General features: G+C 44.9%; 1 protein-coding gene across 1 annotated transcript in view; it reads left to right on the forward strand.

The window, feature by feature from the left end:
* The window catches only part of GTPBP6 (GTP binding protein 6), a 157,304-nt gene that overhangs the window by 126,756 nt on the left and 8,190 nt on the right, over window positions 1-22,358 (forward strand). The window contains exons 7-9 of the mRNA XM_085622844.1: window positions 11,204-11,412; window positions 12,866-13,014; window positions 21,149-21,301. Of these exons, the coding sequence (XP_085478970.1) occupies window positions 11,204-11,412; window positions 12,866-13,014; window positions 21,149-21,301 (511 nt within the window). The remainder of the gene's footprint in view (window positions 1-11,203; window positions 11,413-12,865; window positions 13,015-21,148; window positions 21,302-22,358) is intronic.

A 22,358-nucleotide genomic window follows, 5' to 3' on the forward strand; every position in this document is an offset into this window, starting at 1 on the left:
TATTCATTAACTCCATATCTTCTCACTTCTGCCTCAGGAACCCTTTCTGCTCCCTCTTCAACTGTTCTCACAGGATATAATCCCTCTGACATACTAGCATCTCGCCATCTCGTCATTCGATCATGATGAGTTTCACGACCATGGCTCCTCCCGAACATATACCTATAGTTGCCTCCAGACCTCTGTTTCTCCCGCTCATGTACTTCCTCTTCCCATTCCACTAAAGCCTCGAATTGTGTCGGCCTTGGTCTTGGGTCAAGACATAACATCTTTTCCCGTAAATTTTTCAACACGGCCAGATTAAATGAACCATGTTCTGGAAATGCTAAAACTCCATCTTCTTTGGTATATCTAACCCAATTCTCCAACCATATACAGGTATGATACCCATATCTCGCAGCCATGAAGGATGCAGGCGTTTTCGATGGAGGTAACAATTCACCCTCTCTCGTTTTAACATCTTTATCCTTGTCGAACCAATTTTTAATCTTTCTGAACAAAGATTTTTTCTTTTTCTCCTCTTGGTAATACATTTTAACGCTTACCAAAACTTTCTAATCCCTTCCGTAATACAACTGCACAATATGATTTTTCAACCAATAACAGCGCGACTCACACTAACGCACCAATCCTGGAACGTTACGTCACTAGAATAGCTCCACCAATCCTTGCGCGGCTCACACCAACGCACCAATCTCAGCGCGAGCACTATTCTGATCTAATATCCAATGGGAGCGCGGTCTGTTTGACGTCAGCAGTCGCTGCAGTTTCTCGCTCCTGTCTCCTGTCAGTCGTCTACCCCTCCTTTACAAAATTTCTCAGTAGACTTCGTGTCAAATTTCTACAAAATCTATTAGTTACAACATATAAACATCTCCATTGTCTGCTTCGCTATCCAAAGAATAATAAAGAAAATCTATTTCACAAGAAACCTCTCGTTGACACAGTAGCACATCCCTCTACTCTGCCCTTCTAACATACATTCATTAACTGTTTCCTCTAGGACTTGTCCAAAGAGTCTTACAATCAACTAAATGTATAAACATTCACGCACATTCATACAAGAAAATATAGTACATACACACAGAATCCTGCTTTTCCCGAGAACAGCGAACAATCTGCTCCACTACAGAATTATAACACACATCAACCAAGCAGCTTACTTCTACCCAGTTTCTCAAACAAGCTCAGAGAATACCTATTACTTCTCCCGCGATAAGCTTTAACGGCGAACCTTACGGATCCCTGGGACTTAAAACCAGAGTTTCATAGATAACCTTCACTACCATACGCACTCCTTATATACCAGAAATATCTCTAATAGTAACATATAACAATGTCACTTATTCCGAATCCAGACAATGTGAATTTTCCTGCATACGTACAGGACCAACAATCCCGTCTTTCCCGAGAGCAGCATATACTTCCCTCTGCCCTACTACGGAACTGCTACTAGCTCCCAAGTTCCAGAAGCACTACATATAACTCAACATGACGACTCCAACATATAGTATTAGTACATATACCAACATCAATCAATAATCAATAAGCTAATGTACAAGCAATCTAATCAGATCAAGACAATCATCAATAACCATCATCACTCTGCTACCAGGAACTTGATGCAGATTGGGGTGTACAAAATCTCCCTACTTCCACAGATAGAGTAATTTCACAGTTACACGCACATACACTCACCATACACTAGGGCCCATTTCACTAACATACACTCAAATACTCTACCAGCATTGAACCTGTGGAAAGAAAACTCCTAAACTCCTAAACCCCACATCTACACCGAGGTCGATAAGACCTAGCTATTGCAATTGTCATAATCTAAACAATCTATACATTAATAATCAAATAGAGTACTCAATAATTGACAAGAAATAATCACCAACACCGTATTTAAAATTATGATTCTTTATCTAAATTAGTCAAAAGAAATTAATCAGAATAAATCATTTTCTCATAATTACCTATTCTAGCTAAATGTCAGAATGGGTCATCAGGACAAGTCTCTCAGTAGAAATCTCCCAAGTCACCGTCTTCACAGCATCGATCCTCACCAACGCAGGTATGGGAAGGAAAATGGCAAAGTGGCAAAACGCAATGGAATGAAACCCTCTCTAGTCTAGTATATTTATAATAATTCAGACAAAGGAAAGAAACATTTAATATTACTTCATCCGCCGAACCGCTGAGCAGAGCGAGAAGGAAAGGATGTAGCATCGCTACATTTTGAAAAATCTCCGCTCAGAAAAAGTCACAAAAATAAAAAGACAGAACAGGAACTAAATCTTAAAATGTTTCTTCTCAACTTCCACACATTTCCTCTGGTGAGCTCAGAGTTTAGAGTCTTTCTTTAAAGCTCCTTTGTTTTCCAAGGCTGCCAAGGCTGCTGTCCCAATGCATCTGTAGACTTGCCCAGATCTGCTGCTGTCCTCACGGAAAGTTTTAACCAGGCAAGGACTGTGGACAGATGACTCGCGTCCATATTCAGCAAGGCCTTTTCCATCACAAATTCTCACTCGAAACCAGGCTTCAAAAGTCAGCCATCTTTAATTAGGCCACAATAGGCCACAATAGACCATCTTAATTAAAAGAGACAAAAACAACGTTACCACAGCATAGTGATTAAACAGTGTTAACCCCACTAATACCCTTATGTGTATGCAATTATCTAGCTTTAGCAACACAAAAAAGCATTAATTCAAAAGCGTTTCGTGCTTAAAAATAAACAGCACTCAGCAACGTTTATTTAATAAAACATGCACATTGTCAATAGCAACACGTAAGCGTTCCCTCGTGTCGGTTTTCTCTTGTTAATACATACATATTGATTAATAAAAAAAACATTTACACAAAACAAATAATTAATGATTAAAAATTAGTAATTTTATTTTTACCACGTTTAGACAACTGAAGCTTCAAAACCCGATGAATTTTCAACAGAAAACTCTGCTCCAGCAGTAGCTTCTGAAAGTTTACATCAGTCCTGCAACCTGGTGGGAAGCTACAATGGTCGGGCTGTATAGCTTTATTAACATATATCTGAATTCAGTTAGCTGTGATCCTGCATACAACTTTGGAATCTTTTTTTTTTTTTTTTTTTTTTTTTTTTTTTTTGAAACCGTTTATTGCAGTTTATAGAAGTTACAGGTATGGGCCTACAACCACACGGCCGGCCGCTAGAGCATCAAAAGCATATTACATACATACAGCAAAAAGCTTTCTCAGCGGTGCACAGTAGGAAGACAGGAGTGATCAATGGTGCAGGCCTCACAGCTCCATGCCCACAGTACGGTTCCATTTTCTTAACGCAAAACAACGTAAACAAACCACAACCGCAAGGCAACCCTCGATCCAAAGTGACAACACGTGCTCCATAAGTGGGGGATCCAAACCAGCAGCAAAATTCTGAAGAGGGGGACGGGAGTAGATCAGGGACTGGGGGACCGCGCGCCCGCGGCCAAGGGAGGGGCGCCATCTAGGGAGACGGAGCCGGCGAGGCCGCCGGTAGCAGCGGCGGCTCACAAATACCCCCGCGGTAGGCGTTCCAGGGGCCCCAGAGTTTCATCCACGCCCCAGGCTTACCCCTCGCCACATACACCACCTTTTCACGAAACATACACCAATCCATATGCTCTTTCCAGGCCGACACCGCAGGGGGCCTCTGGGATCCCCACAATTGGGCAATATCACGCTTGGCTATCATGTATCCCAGAGTCACCCACCGCGCCTGCGGGACCGAGTAGTCATTTGGTTCCCAGACATTCAGCAAGCATCTCCTCGCTTCAGGCAGCAGCGCGACACGCGTAACCATTCGTAGAGCCTCATGCACACCACGCCAGAATCGCTCCACCTTCGGGCACTCCCACAGTATATGCATGAAAGTCGCCAACGCACCACAGCCACGCTTACACATTCCATCACCGGCAAAACCCATACGTAAAAGCCTTGGCCCCGTCACGTAGACCCGGTGAAGGATCTTGAGCTGGACGAAACGAAGGCGAGCCGGGATGGCCACCTCTTTCGGAGAGGCCACCGCGGAGATCCAATCCTCGTCGTCCAGCTCCAGCCCGTCGGCAACCCAAGCCTCGCGGAGACTAGTCAGCAGACACGATCTATCGTTAATCAATTTTTTGTATATGAGGGAGATCGTGCTGTCCGGGACATGGCCATCTAGCACTCTGTCCTCCAGGGGGGAAGACTCCGGAATGGATGCAACATCCGGGAAGACGGAGCCCAGCGCATGGCGGACCTGTAGGTACCGAAAGTACTCACTGCCCTGCAGCTGAAACTCCGCCTGCAGCGTCTCAAAAGTTTTGAATCCCCCCCTCGTCCAGAGATCTCCCACCGTGCTGATTCCGATCGTGTCCCACTTCTCGAAGCCCTTCGACGTCCACAGGGAGCCCAACCTCTCAGATGCATACAGCGGAGACGCTCGGGTCAAACGGTCCTTCCACCCCATAGCTGCATTAGCCGCGTGCCAGACACGCACCATGACACGCGTCGGTCCCGTCAAACGGGAGTCGGGCGCGCCAGAGTAGAGCGCTCGATTATAATCGCCACCGGGCAGAAGCATCCTGTCCATCTCAAATGCCGGGTTCAAGGCGGGCCCGTAAAGGCCATGATTAATTGCAGCTAGTTGGGAGGCCCAGTAATACCGTTTGATGTCCGGGAGGGCGACCCCTCCATCGTACCACGGGAGCGTCAATTTAGCCAGGGCAATACGCGGCCTCCCGTCCCAGAACAGGCGCCGCTGGAGGCCCTCCACCTCGCGAAAGTAGCGTGCCGGGACCAGGTCCATGGTATTCTGGAGGGCGTAGAGGAAGCGCGGCAGGGACATCATTTTAAATAAGGCCGCTCGGCCGAGCGGCGAGAGCGGCAGACGCCGCCAGCGCACCACGTCCTCCCTCAGACGCTGGAGAGGGGGCAGCAAGTTCCGCTCATAGCGGGCCTCCGGGTCAAGAGTGATATATATACCCAGGTACCGGAAACCCTGGGAGGCAATCTGGATCGGACAGTCCCGTGGCAAGACCGGGGCCTCCCCGGAGAGCACATAGACACAGGATTTCGCCCAGTTGATGACCAGGCCTGAGTTGCGACCGAAGGAGCGCAAAACATCAACCAGGACGATCAGTGACTTGCGCGGGGAGGCGAGATACAAAAGGATATCGTCAGCATAGAGGGACACGCGGTCCTCATGCTCGGGGGTCCAGCGGAGACCACGGATAGAAGGGTGCCACCGCAACCACTCCGCCAGGGGCTCCATGGCCAGGGCGAACAGGAGAGGCGACAGGGGACAACCCTGTCGCGTGCCCCGCCCCAGCGCAAATGGGGCAGATACTCGCCCATTCACCACCACCTGCGCCAACGGGCCCGAATATAGCAACTTGACCCAGCTGACGAAACCCGGGCCGAACCCAAACTTCGCCAGCATCGCCCAAATATATGGCCATTCGAGCGTATCAAACGCCATGGTGGCGTCCAAGGACGCCAAGATGGCCGGCTCCCGCACAAATGGGACACGCGCGAGCACCCCGTGTAAGCGCCGCAGATTAAGCGCCGTGTTGCGGTGTGGTATAAAGCCCGATTGGTCTTGGTGGACCAAATCGCCCACCACGCCAACCAACCGGTTGGCCAACACCTTGGCGAGGATTTTGGGCTCCGCGTTCAGAAGCGAAATCGGCCTATAGGATGTGACCCGCTCACGGGGCTTCCCCTCCTTATGGATCACCACAATTGTAGCCAGACGCTGGTCCGGCGGGAGGGAGCCCTGCGAGTGGGCCGCAAGGAACATCGCGCGCAGGTGGGGCGCCAACACATCCGGGCGTAGCTTGTATAGCTCAATGGGAATACCATTGGGGCCCATGGCCTTGCCGGATGCAACCGAGCGAATAGCCGAGGCAATTTCGTCCGAGGTGGGCGGGGCATCCAGCGAATCCCTGTCCTCCACCGTAAGGGAGGGCAGTGCGATGTCCCGAAGCAAGGCATGGGAATCTTCCTCCGAGCAGGGAGAAACCGGGGAGTAGACTTCGCGGAAATAATCCGCGAAGCAGGAGACAATGGCTTCCGGCTCAGTGACGCACACACCATCCACGCTCTCAATCAAAGGCACCACGCGGCTCGCTCTTTCCCTCTTGTCTAACCACGCAATCAATTTGCCAGCCTTGTCACCCACATCATACAATCGCCCCTGCTGCTCTCTACTGAGGCCCCTGGCCGCCTCCGTGACGAGGGCCCGATAGGCCGCCTGCTTTAAGTGCAAAACATGCAACTTGGCGTCTGTTACCCCGCTCCCCAGGTCACCCTCCAGTTCTGCAATCTCGGCCTCAACCCGGGTCACCTCCTCCCGCTCGCGCCGCCGGGCATTGGAAATAAAGGAGAGGGCCTCCCCTCTAAGAACCACCTTGAAAGCCTCCCACAGGGAGATGGCAGACGGGACCGACCCCACATTCTCATCGAAATAGCGCTGTAAGGATTTGATCAAGTCGGCACGAATGGTGGGGTCGCGCAAATACCATGCATTGATCGGGGCCACTCTGCCATCCCCCCTCGGGAAGACATCGAAATGCAACAACAATGGGGAGTGGTCTGAGATACCCCGTGCCAAATGGCGCACCTCCCCCACCCTCCCTGCCTGGGCCGCCGGGACAAGGACGTAATCAAGCCGCGAGAGGCTACCATGGGCCCCCGAGTGGAAGGTGTACTGTTGCAATACGGGATGCTTTAAGCGCCAGCAATCCACCAGGCCCAGCGTGTCTAAAAGGCCGGGCAGCCACGCCTGTGCCCGGGGGAGGTCCCTAGGGGGATGGCGATCCATAGACCCAGAGGCAACCGCGTTAAAGTCCCCTCCAACCACCAACAGGCCACCCGGAAGGTCCAGAAGGAGGCGCCCCAGGTCCGCAAATGTAGTGGCTTGTAACCCAGGCGGGACGTACACTGATATAAAGATAAACACTCTACCCTCCATTCGTCCCACCAGAACAGTGTAACGTCCCCTCTCATCATGGCGCACCTCATCAATCTCCAACGGGAGCGAGTTCTTGACCATAATACCCACCCCCCGCGAGCCCGAAGTGAAGCCGGAGTGGGCCGCCAAACGATATCCCCGCCGATTCATTGCATGAAAGGTGTTACCTATAAGGTGTGTCTCCTGCTGGAAGACAACATCTGGAGAAATACGTTTTAAATACTGCAGGACCACACCACGCTTAATCCTATCCCCCAGGCCGTTAACATTCCATGACAACACAATCAAATCCCTACCCCCCATCATAAGTCAAAACAATCGGTCGCCCCCCACCGAGCATCTTAAAAACAACAAAACAGTTGCGGGTTTGCCTTGCGGTGCTAACAAACAACACCCCCCCCCCCACCCCCCGGTCCCAACAGAACTCCCCCCTCCCTGCACCCCTGCATGAGCCCAGACAGCCCCCCCAAAGTGCAGTGTGCCTGTCGCCCCATAGCTAAGTACTAACTAGTCCCCCCGAGGAGGAGGGCAGCCCCCAGCAGACCCCACCCGACCTCCATGGGAGGGGAACATACGAAAGCAATATATGGTAAAGGAACAATATCCAGAGCAAGGCCTATACAGTCACCCCTCAATTCTGATCCGGCGGGCCCTCCCCGCCAGCCGCGCCCCCCCCACCCCGATCTCCAGGCAAAGTATCTAACCAGTCCCCAGCCACCTCGGGCCGGTCGAAGAAGTGCGTACGGCCATCCACCTCCACCCTCAGCTTAGCCGGAAAGAGCATTGAGTACTTGAGGTTTAGGTCCCTTAGGCGACGTTTAATACCAAGAAAGCTCTGTCGCTGCTTCTGGACCGCCGGAGTAAAGTCTGGGTAGAAGTGTACATCCATGTTGTCCAGCCTGACCGGTCCCTGTTGCCTGGAGGTCTGGAGGATGGCGTCTCTGTCCCGGAAATTAAAAATCCGGGCAATAATAGGCCGCGGCGGGGCACCGGTCTTAGGGCGGCCCCCAGGGACCCGGTGGGCACGCTCCACCGCAAAAAGCTTACTCAGCCCCCGGGGCTGGAGATGGGTCAGGATCAGTTCTTCCACGAAAAGATCTGCCGCCTCCACCTCTCGGCCCTCCGGCACACCAATAATGCGAACATTGTTCCTCCGGGCCCGACCCTCGGAATCCTCCAGTCGCCGGTCCATCAGGGCGCTCGCCTGGCCAAGCCGGCGCACCTCCTTCTGGAGGGCCACCACGTCCGTAGTGAGGCTCGTTGTGGTGTGGGCCAGGGAGTCAACTCGGTCGTTCGTTTTTGACAAGTCTGCCCTCACAAGGCCCACATCCACCAGGACCGAGTCAATTTTTTGCGCCAAGGTATCGAAACGCTGGTCCACTGAGGCCTTCATCTCTGCGATGGCGCCCATGACGTCCCGGAGGGTCAGATCCACCGGTTGGGCAGGCGCCTCCGTCGGGCCCACCAGGGATGGCCGCGATGTCTCCGGAGAACCCTTCTGGAGCGTATAGCGATCCATACTATTGGCCTGGTGCGCCGTGCCACGGCGGGTTGTCTTCATCTTCGCCCGGTCGCCATCTTGTTTGGTGGACATGCTGGCCCTTCCACCGTCGTGCCAAGATCTCCAAACGGGCCGCCACACCAAATCACGGGTGTCAGGGGGGGGGGCGGGGGCGACCACCGGGCCGCGGGTCGACCCACCGCCGGCGGGTCAGCCGGGCACCTGGACAAGGCAACACCACCGCACCCCGCTCCGCAGCCCGACCCCGCCTGAGGCAAGGAGGGCGCAAAAGCGAAAGTGAAAGTGCGGGGTACGCGAGTCGCCCAGCCCCGCTCGCCGCTGTTATTCACTTCGTCCCCGGATCGCCCCACTACTCCAATCCGGGGGGGCCGGCGAGGAGAAGGCCGCAACCTTCAATCGATGCTCCCACCGGTGTTCGGGGTCCGATTCGAGCCCAAAAAACGGGTGGCGCCTCAGCTCGGGTTCACCGACACAGTCCCCTCAACAAGGACAGGATATCGCCAGGATTAATTCAGGAGGTCGCGGAGGTCCTCGGGAGCCTCGCACCTACGCGGCCATCTTGGTTGCGCGCTAGGCTCCTCCCCTCAACTTTGGAATCTTAATGCAGCATCAAAAATGGTCTGTATGCTGTGCAACCCTGATGGAATTGTTATAGTAATTGCCGCTTTGAGGAACTAGGGTAGGAGTCCTTTCTTTTTCACTTCCCCAAATAACGCTTGATGTTTGGGTCGCATCGCTGTCTTTATTTTACTGGGAGCCCATCCAAATTGGATTGTTTTTAAAATCTCTCTTTCCCATAACGTCTGACAGTCCCGCCGTCAGGGGAGAATGCCATGATGCTGTAAAATGACTCTGATGGTGTTCTTCAAGCTAAGCATTGTACTGTTTCTTAGTTAACACAGTGGCAATGAAAAAAAGTTGCCTCCCATGACAATTGACAGTCCATTCTAGAATACCATAACGATGCATTGGGCATTGTAAAGCGTTCTCCATCTCATGGCCGTCTGCATCTTTATGGTTTTGCATGCTTGCATGAAAACGGCCTCATCTGTTGTCTCCTCTTTCAAAGATCGCAACAGCCAACCAAGGTTGCCCTATTATTGTGGCCTTTGACATGTGGTAGCATGAGAACTTCTTCAATGAAGCTGTCATCTGGAGCCACATTTGGTTGTAATGATGATGGGGTTTGGTACTCTCTCAAGTCTCCATTGGTGAGAAGCTTGGAATGTCCTTCAAACTTCATATGAACTTATTTAAGTAGTGTCATCTGGCCTTTCTTGCTCATTTTGGTAGAAACAAAGCCATTACAAATTTCAGTGGAGATGTGTAGAACTGCAAGTTGCTGTATTATCCACATTTTCTGTTAACTTTATTGGGCTAAAACTCCCATTTTGTCATGAAGTTGCCTTGAGGCTGTTACTGATCTCTTTATTTTCCGATGTAGTAGTACTTGGCCTCGTCTAATATTCAAGAATGTGGAATAGTAGCGCATACATCATGGGATAGAAGAAGTGGTTACTTACCTGCATCATTAATTCATCATTAGCATAATTCATTCATTCAGATGCTCTGTTAAATCTCATTCTTCTCCAGACTTGAGTGGTTCTGTTTTTGTATGCAGTCTGAAGCTTTATGCACGGTGGTATCTTGCTGCATGATGTGCTCACTCTTATTAAGGCTGGTGCAGGCATATTTGATTGTACTTTATATTTAAATTCCCTTTTGCAAAGAGTCCCCATATACTGCTATTAGAAGATAGTCAATCACACATAAATCTTAATCATACTTATAAAAAGGTTTAAAAAAACAGCATTATAGTAAATAGGTAGATCAAGGTACTCACCAGCATCTTCAACTAGTTCGATGACTAGTGTTGGCAGTCTTTCTACATACATATAATTTTTTTCGCTCCAGTATTCAGTCTAAGAAACAACAATGCTAAGAAAGAGCTTTGTCTCAATTCACCCAGTGAGCTTTTTGTAAAATCAGCCTCTGAACAAGAGATATACACAACATGCATTTCCTCACAACCATCAGACTTGCATATAAATATCATTCTTAAAGAAGATGTAACATAGCATGATCCTGGATTTAACTTTCATTAGGATTAGAGAGATGGAAAAAAAAGCATGCTTTCCATTTCATATTGTCAAATGTATTTTTGTACAGTGAATTAAAGACTATTACCCCTGCTTATATAGAGATTTGCAACATCTCCTTTACTATACCCAATGTACCTCTTTCTTGACACGGGCCACTTCGTTCCTCAACAAGTCTGAACACTCGTCCGTTTACTCTTAATACCTTACCATCTCAATCCAACCTTTGCCTTCTAGGGTTGTAGGATGCTCTAAAGGCAGCTTGTACAGCCAAGGTTAGCATTTCAGGTTTGGAAACTGAATAAGCGTTTCTTTAAATGCATGCTTCCTTCAGCTATAGCCTCTTAATTTAGCTTACATTGCAAACACTCTTCCTTTACTGACATAGGAGAATGATGTGTGTGTGTGTGGGGGGGGGGGGAGTTAGATTGTATTTTTGCTAGGGTGTGTTTTTTGGGTTTTAAAAAGACCTCAATAACGTGCAGGGTTAAGCCTTGAGTGGCTTGTAAAGCTGATCATTGGCTCTCTAGTAGATACATTCTGGAACTAGTGAGTCAACCCACTCAATTTAAATGTATTCTGATGTGATTTGTCTAATTTTAGGAAAGACTACTTTGATAAAGGCACTAACTGGAGATGAAGGGATGCAGCCACGGAATCAGCTTTTCGCTACACTTGATGTGACCGCTCATGCTGGGTTCCTGGCCTCTCGTCTGCCCGTTATTTACGTGGACACCATTGGGTTTCTGTCTCAGCTGCCGCATAATCTTATCAAGTCTTTTTCAGCTACTTTGGAAGATGTGGTTCACTCGGTAAATTTTACTTTTCAGCTTCTGCTTTGTTTTTGATTTTGGTGACAATAGTGTTTGGTTAATGTTCTAATATAGATAATGAGGCAAGATAATTTCTTTATTTTTATATATTCATTCTTTTATGACAATTTGCATGCTTTGTGAGGGCCTTCGCTCATATTATCTTGTCGTTGTTGATGACATGGCTCTTCATTTCATAAATATGTTCCTGATGTATGCTAAGATGAATCGGGCAGCATTATCCAGATCCACACATATATGAAGTACGTACAATTCAGGAAAAGTAGAGAGAAATGAACTCTTACTTAAAGAGAAGAGCACTCCCCCTGTGAACAATCACTGAGATATTTAGAGGCAAGATTAGAGATAAGTACTATGACTCAGTGGGTATGTGATCTACGGCCTGTAATCAAGACTCGCCAACCATATTCACTAGTGAACCAATATACTCGTGCCGCCCCAGAAGACTAAAGAGAGCAGGATGGAAACGCGTGCAATGCCCCCTCCCATGTTTGCATCCAAACAACATTAAAGTTTGAATAACTAAAGAAATGAGAGGTGTGCATAAAGAATCCATCAACCAGATTAACACCTGCCTCAGAGTAGTGGTTTTAAGGCAACTAACCAGATGCTGAAATTCAAATAGGCAGGATTGTATTAATACATAAAAGACCAATTAAATTGTGGGATCCCAGAAATGACCATAATTAAAGAAAGTATTTAATGAATGCTTTAAAAAATGTTCAAGAAATGGATGGGCAGATTTACAGGTGTAAGGGTCGTGCAGTGCCACAAGTGGCTCTCTTGCTGACAGCAGTGTGAGCAAACTGACAAACCAATGCTATGCGAAATCCAGTCCTCTCTTTTCTGCTTTTCTTCTTTTATGTAGAATGTTACAATCACTTGTTCAATTAAGTCCCGTGTGAAGTACTTTAGAGAAGCAAAAGAATATTTTTAATGTAAGGAGAACCCTCACTTATTTCAATACTTTGCTCGAAGAACATTAAGTTTACCTGACAGTTACCTCGTAATTTCTTCTAAACCGGTTCAAAAACACTTCAGTTTGCTGACACACACTTTGGTACTTGATTCCAGTCTTCTCTCAACCCACTCCTCTGCCCAATTTAAAATTAAAATAAATATTCCAGGCATGGTTTATATGTGCTATGTTTAAACCATTTTCTTATGCTTTATATGTAGCTCTTGTTTTACCCACAAACCGAACCTTGTATACAAAATGAGTGCTTTTTATTTCTAAGGTCAGAATTTCCAAGTGTGCAAATAAAACCGATTGAGGTGCAAGGAATTAGATTTAGGCAAACTTAAGGATTGATAATGAAGTGGATAATTCAGATTGATTGAGATTTTTTAAGCTTGTTACCAATACGATATGACTAACATGACTTGTTTATAAGTATTGTGACTTCTGAAATTAGTTCTTTTTTGATTTCAGGATGTAATTGTTCATGTGAGGGACATAAGTCATCCAGAAACCATCCCCCAGAAGGAAAGTGTCATAGCAGTATTGAATAACCTTGAAATTCCAAGGTGTCTGCTTGATTCAATTATTGAAGTTCATAATAAAGTGGATTTGATAGATGGGTAAGCTTTGGATTTTATTTTCCTATTTAGTGTGTGTTATTAATTTTCTCAAAGAGACTATTGTAAAAGGAAATCATTTTGCTCACTTGAATATGGTATTCTTTTGATGCAGCGAGATTCCGCCTGTATTTGCACAGTTACAACAGAGCTTGTTCATTACAGTGAACATTGGTGTCTTATTGTGTCCATAATCAATATTTTAATACTTTGACTGTCCATGGTTTTGACAATTTTAAGTCTGAACTATGTTATGACTAGACTTGCTTTGTACATAGAAATAAAAACCCTGCACACCATTTCTTCTCATCTCTTTTCTAATCTCAGTTTGTTGAAATTGGTCACATCTTGGGGCTGGTGTTGAAACTGCTCCACCTGCCACATCAGCAGTATGATATAATCCAGGAACAGGACATATGTCTTACATTAACAGCACATATTCCACTAGCAGAGTAAGGGGTGATGCAACAGGTTTGGATCCTCCAGGCCAGAGGCAGGGATTGGACATTGGTCCAGTCTTGTTAGCTCTATGCAAGAGGGTGCTAGTTGGATATTAAATATTATTACAAAACTGCTATCATCCAATCATGTCAATGCCTGAACTTTAAATAAAATTCATAAGCTGGATTGTTCTTTGGAGGTTTTTTCAGCTGAATGGCATGGGAGCTCCTGGAACTCCAGCAAGATTTCTGCCCAAAAACTCTAAGCACAGGTAGTTATACCCCGATCCAGCAATGGGAATTCACTCATCAGTTAAGTTCTTAGGCAGGACAAACTGATGTGTATTCATTATATGTGTGACAACTCCCACAGTGCAATCTTTCCCCCGCGGATATAAACTTGAGAAGCACTTGTAAATGCCAAAACAAGAACATTGTATCTTACTACCTAGTCTTCCCATGCCATCCAGAGCAGAGCTCTACAACACACCCTAAATTAGGGTCACTGAAACAAGAGCGTGTTTTGTTGCAGAAGCAATGCAGTCATGTGATTCCAGCAAGCTGTATCTGTTCAATTTTTGTGTTTGCAGCCTAGGCACCCAAAATCATACCAATGTTGTTATCATCAACATTGAGTACCATCTTGAGCTTCAGGCCGATCCTCTTTCAAAATATTCACGTTGATGTTTTCAAGGGTCTAAAATCTGGGGGCCTCAACATAATCCTCCATTTTACATGTAGTCGATCCAGTATGGTTTAGTAGCGCATCATTTTCTACTACCATTATCTCTATGTTTATCCTTATTTTCACATCTAGTGACGATTAAGCTAAGATCAAGCCAAATCCCAGAAATGTAAGGATTACCAGACATTCTTTCTCCCTGGCAGAAGTCCCAACAAACAGTTCAAGCAAGAGGTCTAAATGCCACCCAAAGAAATGTCTCATCACACAACGCCAAACGTTCAGTATAACCTCACATTTCCACGTTTTCAAAAAGTTCTACCTATCAAGCAAGTATTGAAGTTCAAGCAGAGACACAATTGGGATTCATTTCATTGACCACATAGGTGGTCACTGGGCCTTCATTAAACACTTGTATTGAACAAGGTTAAATATTTTATTATCAGAGACAACTTTTGGGTACAGTCTTTGTTTCATTGTGTCAGTGGAGTGGTACCAATTGTTACGGACGTTTACAGTTGAATCTAATCGTACATCATGGAGATGCGTTTTCCCATCCACAGGTGCCTAAAAAACCTTATTAACTCTGAGTGTCTTTGGTACCTTCAGGAAACCAGTCCATGCTCTTTGACTACCTTGATTTAAGAGATGCAAAGTGGAGGAATTGCAAAACCTGGTCTCTAAAGCAGAATCTGAAGTTGTCAAAAATAATACATTAATCATCCTTGTGCATTTCACCATTCACCTCCAGCCCCCCCTATACATACGTCCAGGTTCCTTCCGAGCACCGGTTCTAAAAACACCATGTTAAAAACTATAATACAGTCCACAATGTATGTAGGTCGTTTCCCTTTAGCTAGAGCTGCTGCAATCCACGCTATCTGAATCATGTACTGGACTTGACACGGTGAGAGACACTTAGTACGGCGAAACGAGGACAAACAATAGCTGTTTGTCAACTTGCACTAATTAAACCATTCTGGAGACCAGCTCCATATGTTCAGGGCAAAACTAGTCAACCACACGGTACAACATAGCCGCCTGCTAATAGGCCTCAAAGTGTTCGTCCTCCAGAATCTCCTTATGAGATGGAAGAGCCAACTTTACATGTGCAAAGCTAAACCTGCCTCTGTTACATAAAGAAGAGGACAACATGCCTGATTCCTAAAGAAACTCTTTAGGGTATGCAACGGCATATCTGTCCAAACAGAGGTAGCAGAAAGTTACCCCAAGTGTCCGTTATATTTGATGTCTCTTGCACATTTGTTATGAAATTCTTACTTGGAGAGCAATGTGTTTCTCGAAGTCAAGATGTCACCTAGATATTAAGATAGCACAGAGGTTCTACTGACACTTTAATAGGCAATCCATCTTGATGCCAATACTGACTTATCCCTGTTAACATTTAAGCCTGAAATCATACCAACCTCCTCTATTAAAGAGTATCCGGAAAACCCACCACCTGATCTTTCAGGTACGTCAGTACATAATAAGCATATAGTGATATAGCTTGGCGATAACACAAAAGTCATTGCCATCGGTGCAGCCCTTCTGTCAATGCAAGCCAGAGAGTAGACCACTAGGGCAGAGAACAAAGAGGCTATCAGGCAGTCGTGATGTGTATGAATACACAAAAAGAAGCTGTTCTCGAGTAAAAAGTGACCAAAACTAAATGTGGCAAAAACTACTTTGTGGATGCTGGCATCTCACAAAAGATGAAGGACTGTCCTCACACACCACCAGGTGTCATGCTTCATCATCGGCAGTCCTCGCTCTCTAAAAACTAGGTTTGATAGAGAGCGGGCCTTCAGCTGGAGACAGGGAGGCACTTCTAAAGCTAAGTGGGGGCCCGTGAAATGTAACTAAAGTTCTAAAAACCTGTATAATTGCCGAATTAACATTTATTCAGAAAGGCAATTCTATGGTATTGAAATAACAGAAGCGGTGAAAGGAGGGGAATTATTACCCCATCACCGTAGAGGCTAAATTTGTTGACCTGTTTCTGCCTATATGGTCCAAAGGATCTGCGACATTCATCAGGACAAAAGAATTTATCTGGGCTCCTTTCTTACCAAATTTATTTAGTATGAAGTTACCACTAGGTAGGCTGACCTGTGTCACTCTACCAACAGAAGATTTTCATAAAACCCTATGGTGTTTTCCTACAAGCCCCATGGGAGGAGAGTGGAGGAGAGACCCCTGTAGTCAAACTTACATCAAGGTGTGCCTCTCGCAGTGATCACATCCAGGAGCTTCTTTTTGTGTATTCATTATAGATTGGAGGCCAGCTTGCTCCGAGCACCCTGCGCCTCTAATTCCCTCCCCTGGGAGTGCCTAGGGTTAGTGTGTTGCAGTCGTGATGTGTATCCCAAAATATTTGTATCAGACAAGTAACAGTCTTATTGGACCTGACTCTTGCCTGCAGAGACGTATATATTACTGTCACTTATTTTAGGAATGTTTCACATAATTATTTTGTATCCTCTGCCTTTGAAAGATTAGAGGTTAGACAGTAAAAGACCACAGCTCACAAATTCTCCTTGTGGAGCTCTTAATGTCTTAAAACTAGTTGCAGCACTCACCAAACCACATAGTCGGCTTAATGTGCATCATTACATCCAGTTCACCCTTATCTAAATGTAGCAGGAGGAAAATGTAAAGTCTTGCTGCCACATTACTGGCCCATCCATACTGTGAATTGAGAAGGAAACTACCTGCCCTCAAACTCTTCACATAATTACTAACAAGAGGAGCTGTAGACTTCTGGGGCTACCACCCTCCTTATCGAGGTGTGCGTTTCTGCATCCAACCCACCAGCAGGTCAGTCAAGAGAGGAATCTGGTACCCCTTCAATACAGAATAAGACGTTCCCCCTGCACCCATGTCATTCGCACAGCATGAAAAGAACATTGCTGGCATCTTCCCACAACCAACCACAGAAATGGAAGACCTTTGGCACACTGATCTCCTACCACCTGGACCTTTCAAGCCAAATTCAGGTTGTACCACCAGGTAAGGAGCATATGAATGGCAAAGGCTCTGTATGTATCTAAAAGTCAGGGACATACAACATTACCATGCACGCCTTTACTATGAATGTAATACAACACGTTGTATTAATTACATTGTGGGTCTTTACCATGCATTTTTGGACAGACGTCAAACCCTAAGACCAAGGAGGCAACAGCAAAAAACAGAGAAAGGAGGAACAAAAGGAGAAACAAACAAGAGAAATAGAGCAGGAAACAAAAAACCGAAACAACAAAGATGGAGACGGAAATGCATAGGGAGTCTGCTATGACCAGTGTCAATCTATCAAATCTAAAATTGACTATCTATAAAAGTGGATTTGATCTCTCCTTCTGTCCATCACAGAATATAAATTATGCACAAACCAGAGTGGATATATATTCAAATTTGTGCAGAAATTAAAATTAGCCAAATATCATCTACAAACAAGCATTTTATTGCAATAGGTGCCGCATTTGCGAGAGTTTAAGCTATTGGCATTGTAAATGACAATACCTTTTATTAAGTGTTTTTAAAAGCAACACATATATAAAAGGCATGTTCATTTCTAATGCTAATAGCTCAAACTCTAGCAAATTTGAGACCACTTTAATGGTGGCCACGCCCCTTTCTTTAGATGCTGCTCGCTGTATTCAGGTTACAGCGAGCAACGTCTAAAGAAAGGAGCACGGCCAACATTAAAGTCAAAGCGCGGTATGGGGCGCTTTCAACCTCAACAAATAATAATAATGAAAGAAAGGTTCGGTAGCACGGCCGCTAAAGTGAAAGCGGGACGTGCTGTAAATTAAATAAGTGCGGCCGCTAAAGAGAAAGCGGACCACGCCGTAAATTAAATAAATAAATAAGCGCATCTGCTATAGTTAAAGCAGACCGCTCTGTAAATTAAATAAATACATCACTAATAACAATATAAAAGTGGGCGGCTTGCCTCGGCCTCGTGGGTGGAATGGAGGAAGATCGTTAAAGAAACTAGTGATCACTGACTACATAAAGCAGACCGTGTGGCAACATAAGTAAAAAGTCCAGTTCTTATGGGAGGTTACAAATGCAGACTATTCACGATTGAAAAGCAACGATTTTGAAAAGACAGTGACAGGAGCCAATTGAAAAGATGGGGGAATGGGCGGAGCTTCTATTCCCTACCTCAATACAGCATGCCTCGCAGAGCAGTGCATGCGCTGCCCAGGCTCGACCTAAAAAACAAACAGCAATTCCATGTAGGAGCCTGAACACAAAGCAATCAAACACATCTACAAATCTCCCACATCAGACTCCTACAAGATTTGCAGGCACTAGAGAATGAAACATTACAATGCCCTGAATCAGTTGAGGAAACAGATATTGTTAATTGCACGTAGATGTTTTCAGTGAGAGCGAAACACCGTTCAAACCACCATCAACATTTGTGCCTATACCTCTAAAGGATTCTATTGATGCTTTCTATGAGTGCATTACAGATGAAATCAAATAATTGCATATAATGACAAACCAAAATCATATGAAATGGGACTATGAGCAACGGGCCTACCAGAATCTGATAAAAAAAATTGCAATCTGAAAGTAAGGGAAAATAGTGCTGTGGCCTCTCACTTTGTATACCATTGAAGCGTACAAACAACTCAGTGATAAAAGGTGTCACATCAGGAGTGATGTGGACAGCTTACGTAGGGCAAAGGCCCAATAACACTCTGACCTTCTTGGGTGGAGAATATGAGGTTACTCAACCAAGATGAATATCTATAGCTGAGAAATGATTCCCCAAAGACACCGGCACTATACTTAATTCCTAAAATTCATAAAGACCCAATACAACCACCTGGAAGGCTAGTCATCTCTGCCAAAGAGAGTCTCTCCAAAAATACCTCGAAATATATTGATTACTTCTTACAAGGATATGTCCACAATCTATCCTCATACGTCTGTCCAAGGATAGGGGTGACTTTTTAAAGAGGATATAGGAAATTCCATGGTGTGATGAATACTTGTTAATCATGCTTGTCTTTTCCTCCTTGTACACCAGCATTAAACATGAGGATGGCATCTATGCAACTGAGCACTTTTTTAAAAGTAGTCCATTGAATCTGTATAAACACACTATGATTATGATCTCGATGATTAAGTGGTGCTTAAATAACAACTACTTTCTCTTTAACAATTAAATAGATTCATGGTACGGCCAGGGGCACCTGCTTTCCCCCAGCTAGGCTTGCATATGGGCTGGTGGGAGGAGCAGGTTTCATCAATGACCATGGAGAAGTGTGTGTTCAGCATGTTGGTTGCAATACATTTACAACCTCTTCGTGATTTGGAGAGGTTCATTTCAGGTTGCAACAGAATTTATTGAGGCAATCAACCAAAATTATTTGAATTTACATTTCACTGGCAACATGAGTTCAACACGCGGAATTTGTTTATGATCTTCAGGTATTAGTGAAAGGGAATAGATTGGAGGCCAAACTGAACAGAAAAATGACATCAGGAAATTCAACCTTGCACGCATACAGTTTTCACCCTCAGCATCTGAAAAGGATCATCCCCTATGGGGAATTGCTGAGGTTAAGGCGAAATTATAGTTGTGTTGATGACTGGCAAGGAAGAGATGTTGGGCAGATTCATTCAATGTGATTATACTAAGGCTGTTTTGTCCTTAGCTGTGGATAAGGTAGAATCACAGGAAAGGGATAGCTTACTCTTTCTGAGCAAAGAAAAGAAAAAATCAGGATTTGGCCATTAGACTGATAACCTATAACAGTCAGGAGAAACAGGTGAGAAATGTACTACAGAAACACTGGCACCTCATAAAGGGGGATTTAGTTTTCGGGCCTACAACCCCTAAATTCCCTTAGGGAACCTTCCGCTGAGCATATTCAGTGAGGGATGCCCTGATCCTGAGCAACCCAGAAGTAAGAAAACACAAAGGTGTTGGCTACAGAGAACTTATGGTTTTTACAAAGGTCACAAGTGCAAAGTGTGTACTCACTGTGTCAATACAGAGGAATACATGACGCCATTAAGTGATCAACCTGGAAAGATCAAGGGATTTTACAACTGTAAATCAGAATTTGCTGTGTATGTGTTAGTTTGTAGGTGTGGCCTAAGATACGCTGTTAGCACTATTTTACAAGTTCACTGCAAAATATTACAACACCTAAGGGCAGTGACTAATAAGACTTTGACATACCCAGTGGCACGACACATTCACGATTTACACGGAAATCATCTGAGATTTCTGTCATATTTTGTGATAGATGAAGTACCTGAACACACTAGGGAAGGAAATCGAGAGAGATCATTGAGGCAATTGGAGAGCAGATACATTGTTAACCTTGATACAAAATGTCCGAATGGTTTGAATACAGAAGAGGAACTGTATGTATTTTTATGAGACCTAGATCAGCATAAAAGTAATCTGTGTATAATTTATGATGATGTCTTCTCAGTGTCTATTGCCCTATAATTGAAATTGACATTATTCACAGTGAGGCTGTAACATGAATTAAGCAAAGTAGCAAACAGGGAATGAGTAGTGCAATATGATTTAATTAAATCAAGATGTGTATGTTTTTTACCATGTTCAACAACACAAACATGAAAGGTTGTGATGGTAAAGCTCATTATTTACCCACTGGGGCTAAATTGTGTGTCATTGAACAGGAACCAATATGTTGTTCGGTGGTCATGTATCAATGCATTTATGCAGAATATTATTTGAGATGTATCAATACGGGAAAAAGTAGATGTAACATACCCAAGATTGGGCATTATGCCAAAAAATGAATTAAAAGGTATGTGGTGATTACCTAGCATACCTGGCTTTAAGATTGAATACCTGAACCCTAATTAAATTTGTGCAGCCTGTTGGAACATCAAAGATTGAATCAAAATATTGTTTGAGTAGGAGTATTATCGAAAGTGGGTGCCTTTGAACCATTGCTACCGCATCTCAGTGCCAGGGAGTGATCACTATTTTTGCTGTTTTGCCTAGGTATGAAGCAATGGAATCAAGTGCTTTGCCCATTTCTGCTCTTCATGGATATGGGTTAGATAAATTAAAAGACGTAATTGAAAGCGTAGTATTGAAACAAACTGGAAAACGAATTATGACCATAAAAGTGGACTTAACAGGACCTCAGCTAAGGTATGTGAAAATAATTGTTATTTGTAGTTTAAATCTACCTGAGGATGAAGTTGTCCAGTTATGCATGACCTTCATAATGTGTCAAATTAAAAAATACTTACCTGTAATCTTCATTACCCTGAATCATAGTCACCTTGTCCTAGTCCTTACTATGTGAGGATCCCTGCTTCCCAGACAGTGTGTACCACACCTTAAAAGCTCAAGCAACCCACATGATGTGTATTTTTGTGTTCATTAAAGTAATACCACTATATAAATCCCCTCCACCTCCAAACCTCCTTCCCCCTCCAAACCTCCTATAAATAACCAGCCAGTCAAAACTCTTGGATGTACAATCAGGGAGGGAGCCGATTGAACAGGGATGAGGACTATGAATTAGGGTAATGAAGATTACAAATAATTATTTAATTAACCCATAATCTGTCCTCCTTACTCCAGCCAGTCTTCACAATGTGAGGATATACCAAGCATTAAAGTTTGCACCGACATGCAGAAAATGAAAATTAGTAACAACAATTACTTTATTGCTAACTTAATTTCAGAACCAAACATTTTAACTTGGTTTTACTCTGTAATGCTTTACAAAGGTTAAAGCTGTCGACCAAATTGCTGCTTTACATAGGTCCTGCCAAGGCGTCCCACTGACTTCAGCTCAGGTTGCTGAGCCTGCTCCATTAGAGAAGCCCTAAATATTTCCTGGTGTTGTCCCTGCCACTGCTCTCTATTGCTTCCCATACACATCTGCTCACAATGTGGACGTAGAGATTTGTTTTTACCCATGCTAGCTGCTCTATAAGATACAAAACGGTACTTAGAAATCCTGAACTCACATACTTGTGAGTACAGGTTCAGTCCTCGATCCTCTTATTAAGGTAGGAAAGGAGGGTATAATTATGAGGATCTAGTAGGCCTGATGAAAGCCGGAGAAGACACAACAACTGGCTGAAACATGTCGATTCAGATCAGAAGAAGCTTTATTCGATTACTGTCTTGGACAATCATAAAGGCACATAAAAACACAATACAATGCACTAGTAAATATTAAGTATAACATTGA

The sequence above is a fragment of the Triturus cristatus genome, chromosome 8 (assembly GCF_964204655.1).
Source record: "Triturus cristatus chromosome 8, aTriCri1.1, whole genome shotgun sequence".
Taxonomy (NCBI): domain Eukaryota; kingdom Metazoa; phylum Chordata; class Amphibia; order Caudata; family Salamandridae; genus Triturus; species Triturus cristatus.